This window comes from Apteryx rowi, unplaced genomic scaffold, assembly GCF_003343035.1.
Source record: "Apteryx rowi isolate R43461 unplaced genomic scaffold, aptRow1 scaffold_1095, whole genome shotgun sequence".
NCBI classification, from domain to species: domain Eukaryota; kingdom Metazoa; phylum Chordata; class Aves; order Apterygiformes; family Apterygidae; genus Apteryx; species Apteryx rowi.
The window spans coordinates 51,604-56,024 of NW_020447303.1; the positions used below are offsets into that span (position 1 = coordinate 51,604).

Consider the following 4,421-nt stretch of genomic DNA (forward strand, 5'->3'; position numbering starts at 1 on the left):
CCGGCGCGGCCCGGCGGCCGGCGGGGCTGCTGCCGCCCCCGGGGCCCGTCTCTGGCGGCCCCCTGGGAAGGAGGGAAAGCGCGGCGGTAAGGCCGTGTGGGGCTCGGGGGGCTGGGGAGGCTCTGGGCCGGCCGCTCTCCTCGCCGCCGACGGGATCGCTCGCCCGCGAGCGAGCTGCGTGGGGCGGCCAGACCATCTGGAAGGGATCGCAGCCCAAAGGAGGCTTGTTTAGGACCTGCAGCGCGGGGGGCGGGCGGTGAAGAAGGCAGTAGAGGGGGAAAGAGCTCCTTTACTCTCCCTCGATTATCTTGATAAATGAGTTGTTGTTGAAGGAAGAAAAATAAGCACCCGCGCTAGGATAAACGGAGGCCGCCCCCCACTCGCCCCCAGGCCCTGCCTCGGCTCTAGTCCCTCCATTTGCACCCTGCTCCTTCCCGGGGAGGCCCCAGCCGGGAGGTGTCGGGGCCTCCGCGCCCGCAGGGACTCGAGGGGGCCGGGCGGAGGGTGGGAGCGACGGCGGGGGCAGGTGCGGGGGGCAGGGGGAGGCGGCCCGGGGTCCCCGCGACCCGGCCCGAGCTCGGCCCTGCGCAGCCCGGGGGCACCGTGCGGGGAGCGGAGCGGCCCCGGCCCCGGCCCCGGCTCCAGCCGCGCGTTCCCGGTACGTTTTTCACGCTTAGTTTTAATTCGAGGCTGCAGCGCCCGAAGTAGGGTCGGCGTTGTTTTTTTTTCCTAGCTTTTTTGGTGGAGAGGTTGTTTCTGGGAGACGTGTTTTTATTTATTTTTTGATGCTTTAGCTTCTTCGGGCTGAGCGCCTCGTTCCGGCGGCTCGCTGGCGGCCGCTCCTCCCCGGCGCTCGCGGGGGCCGGGCTGCGGCGGGGAGCCGGCGCCGGAACAAGGCAGCGCACCGACCGTCCTGCCTGGACCTCTCCGGCTCCTCATCTCGCTCGCTTCGGCCAAGGGAAAACACGCTGCTTTCAGTAAAAAGTCTCTTCCCCCTTCCTTCTCCCTCTTACTTCCTAGGAATTTCTTCCCTTGGAAGCCCTGAAGAGAGGCAGCAGCATCTCCGCCGCCTTGCCCCCGCCTCGGGAAGATGGGAAGCAAGGCGCTGCCAGCTCCGATCCCACTGCACCCGTCCCTGCAACTCACCAACTACTCCTTCCTGCAGGCTGTGAACACCTTCCCCGCAGCTGTGGACCAGTTGCAAGGTCTGTACGGACTCAGCGCCGTGCAAACCATGCACATGAACCACTGGACATTGGGCTACCCCAATGTGCACGAAATCACCCGCTCCACCATCACGGAGATGGCGGCCGCCCAGGGCTTGGTGGACTCCCGCTTCCCTTTCCCCGCACTCCCCTTTGCCACGCACCTCTTCCACCCCAAGCAAGGCGCCATCGCCCACGTCCTGCCGGCCTTGCACAAGGACAGGCCCCGCTTTGACTTTGCCAACCTGGCCGTGGCCGCCACGCAGGAGGACCCGCCCAAGGTGGGGGAGCTAGCCAAGCTGAGCCCCGGACTGGCATCGCCCCTGTCGGGGATCAGCAAGCTGTCCCCGGACCGAAAGCCCTCCCGCGGCCGCCTGCCCTCCAAGACAAAAAAGGAGTTCATCTGCAAGTTCTGCGGCAGGCACTTCACCAAGTCCTACAACCTCCTCATCCACGAGCGCACCCACACGGACGAGCGGCCCTACACCTGCGACATCTGCCACAAGGCCTTCCGGAGGCAGGACCACCTGCGGGACCACAGGTGAGGGGCCAGCCGCCCCCGCGGCCCCGCGCCCGCGCCCGGGCCCGCGCCGCTCCCGGCGAGAGGCCGCCGGCGCCACGCAGCAGCGGTGGGAGCCGTCGCGGGGGCTCCGACCGCGCTCGCCCCGGGCAGTTCTGCGCTGAGCCGCGGAGGCGGCAGGAGGAAACCCCTGCGCTCCGCGGCTGCGGAGGAGCCAGAGCAGCCGAGACCTCTGCTCTGCTCTGCGCGGGCCGGGGACCTCTGCACTGCTGGGGGCGGGGGCCGCTGGGGTGAAACCCTCGGGGCTGTTTTGCTTCCCGGAGATCCTGCTGCAGCGCGGCGCCGTGGTGGGCCGGGGAGGAGGGAGAGGTGCAGGTGGGAGCTCCCGCACTCGTCCCCCTCCGCCTCCCAACCCGCCCGGCCCCGCCGCGTCCCGTCCCGTCCCGCCGGGCCCCCGTCGGGCCGAGAGCGGCGCCCGGGGACGTCGGGCGGCAGAAACCCGCCCGCCTCGGGGGATGGCGGGCTCGGATCCCGCTGGCGGGATGGATGCAGTTCCGCTCATGCAGTCTTAATGTGTCACCAGAGAGGGCAATCAAGCGTTGATACGAATTTTTGTAAATGTTTTGAACCGATATGTGAGATTAACCATGCGCAGAATTACACAGGGCAAAAAGGAGCGGGCAGGGTCGGCGGGGGCGCCGGACTTGCTGCCGCAGAGCCGGGCCGCGGGGCGGGCGCTGGCGCCGCGTCTCCCGACGGCCGCTCACCCCCTCCCTTGCCTTTCAGGTATATCCATTCCAAAGAAAAACCCTTCAAGTGCCAGGAGTGCGGGAAGGGCTTCTGCCAGTCCAGGACCCTGGCGGTCCATAAAACTTTACACATGCAGGTAAGCCCGGCGCTACCCCGGCCTCCCCCTCGCGTGTGCCGGCAGTGCGGCCCGGCGCGGGGCAGGGCGGCGGCGGCCCGCGGCCCCGGGGACGGGCGCTGCGGGGCGAGGAGGGGTCTCCGCGGCGCGGGGCGGCTCCGCGCCTGGCGCTGCTGCCGCCGCTGCGCCGGTTGGGAAAGCGGCCGGAGATTATCCCCGTGGCCGCGGAGGGCTTGCTTAAAAACAGCGGTCGCGCCGCGGATGTGGTGCGCACGGGGGTGCGCGCCTTGCTTTTGGTTTTGTCAGCGCCGCTGCTTGGACGCGTTTTTCGTTGCGGGCTCAGAGCTGCCTCCGCGGCGGCCGGCGCAGAGCTCAGGGGACGGGGCGGCGCGGCGCGGAGGGCTGCGGAGCGCCGCGGAGCGCCCTGCCCGCCCGCCGGCTGCGGCGTGGCCGAGACGGGCGGCCGCGCTGCGGTTTGCTCCATGCGCGCTCGAGCTGACAACTGTAACCCCGACCTCCGCGGGCAGGACATGGCGAGGCGGCTGGTGTCGTGTCTGCTCGGGCTCCCGCTCTTGATTTGTGCCGAGTCCCGATATTTCACGTTGTGCATTGTGATGACAAAAAGTGCAGTAATACGTTAAAATCTATAACTTAGGTAGTTTGTAAAGGATTAATCCTTTGCTTGCTTCAAATCTGAACAGGAATCTCCACACAAATGCCCCACATGTGGAAGAACCTTTAATCAAAGAAGTAATCTGAAAACTCACCTTCTTACCCATACAGACATCAAGCCCTACAACTGTGAGCAGTGCGGCAAAGTGTTCAGGCGAAACTGTGATCTACGGCGGCACAGTCTAACTCACACTCCGCGGCAGGACTTCTAGAGCAGCCAGGGACCTGCACCCGCTTCTGCAGCTCCAAGTTGCTAATTCTGCTCAAGGACTCTATTGTAGAAACTCACAGACATGCGCACACACACACACACACACACACACCAGACGTACGTACACACACAGAGACACACGCAGACTCAGGGGCCAATCTTTCCTACCACACGTCTGCAAAGCTCCTTTAGAGAGTGTGGACTGCAGGATCGGGCCCCTCTCCAACCCACACCGAGAGCGTAAAGCTAGTCTTGTAGATACTCGCAGCTCATTTTAGAGCTCTGTACAGAATGTGGTTTTGTTTGTTTCGTATTGTCATGTCAGATGCACATTGATAACAAATCTGGGAGTCAAAGTATCTCTTAAAAGTGTATTTCAAAATAAATCCTTTTTTTGTTTTCCAAATACCTCCTGCCTTGTTGTATTATTCTCTGAACATTTGGGCTTTTTTTTCCTGCTGTGTCAATGCAATAGTAAAGCATAYTGAATAAATTTTCTAGCCGGGTAATTGTACTGTCACAACAATTTCGGTGATCGCTTTTGTTTGGCCTGTTCCACTGTTGCTTTTGTGTTATCTATTGTTAAGTAAAATGAAAGTGTCCGTATTTGAGCATTTATAGCTCTATTACTTAATAATACGAATGTCTAAATATTAACTGTACTTTTGTAATTTTCCCGAACGAAATACTTTTTAAAAAGAAGAGAAAGAAAGAAACACTTGCAAATAAACAGATCTTAGGAAATAATGTATAGAGCCATTCTTAAGCCAAAGCGGCTTATTAGTAACTTATTTGCAATCAGCCCATATATTGTAAAAGTCATCCCTTTCGTGGAGATTGCATTAGATAGTCTCCTGCCATTAGACTTTGAACACGGGCAATTCGCCCGCGTAGACAGGGACTTTATACTGCAGAAGACGACTCTTTCCCGATAGCTCTGGAAACAAA

The 4,421-nt window shown here is 61.4% G+C and overlaps 1 protein-coding gene across 2 annotated transcripts; it reads left to right on the forward strand.

The window, feature by feature from the left end:
* The first annotated feature begins 1,037 nt into the window (after window positions 1-1,037).
* OSR2 (odd-skipped related transciption factor 2) lies at window positions 1,038-3,837 on the forward strand. Of its 2 annotated transcripts, none has more exons than XM_026073076.1 (3): window positions 1,038-1,746; window positions 2,512-2,611; window positions 3,292-3,837. In XM_026073076.1, the coding sequence occupies exons 1-3, from the start codon at window positions 1,091-1,093 to the stop codon at window positions 3,472-3,474; spliced, it is 939 nt and encodes a 312-aa protein (XP_025928861.1). In that variant the 5' UTR covers window positions 1,038-1,090; the 3' UTR covers window positions 3,475-3,837. The 2 variants fall into 2 exon arrangements, with proteins under 2 accessions (XP_025928861.1, XP_025928869.1); XM_026073084.1 differs by having other exon boundaries at window positions 3,374-3,837.
* The last annotated feature ends 584 nt before the right edge of the window (window positions 3,838-4,421 follow it).

What these genes read in the sequence shown, in the direction of transcription:
- OSR2 (XM_026073076.1), top strand. Translation starts at nt 1,091, where the DNA reads ATGGGAAGCAAGGCGCTGCCAGCTCCGATCCCACTGCACCCGTCCCTG. An exon ending in GACCACCTGCGGGACCACAG is followed by an intron (nt 1,747 to 2,511) that starts GTGAGGGGCCAG and finishes CTTGCCTTTCAG; the next exon opens with GTATATCCATTCCAAAGAAA. An exon ending in ATAAAACTTTACACATGCAG is followed by an intron (nt 2,612 to 3,291) that starts GTAAGCCCGGCG and finishes AAATCTGAACAG; the next exon opens with GAATCTCCACACAAATGCCC.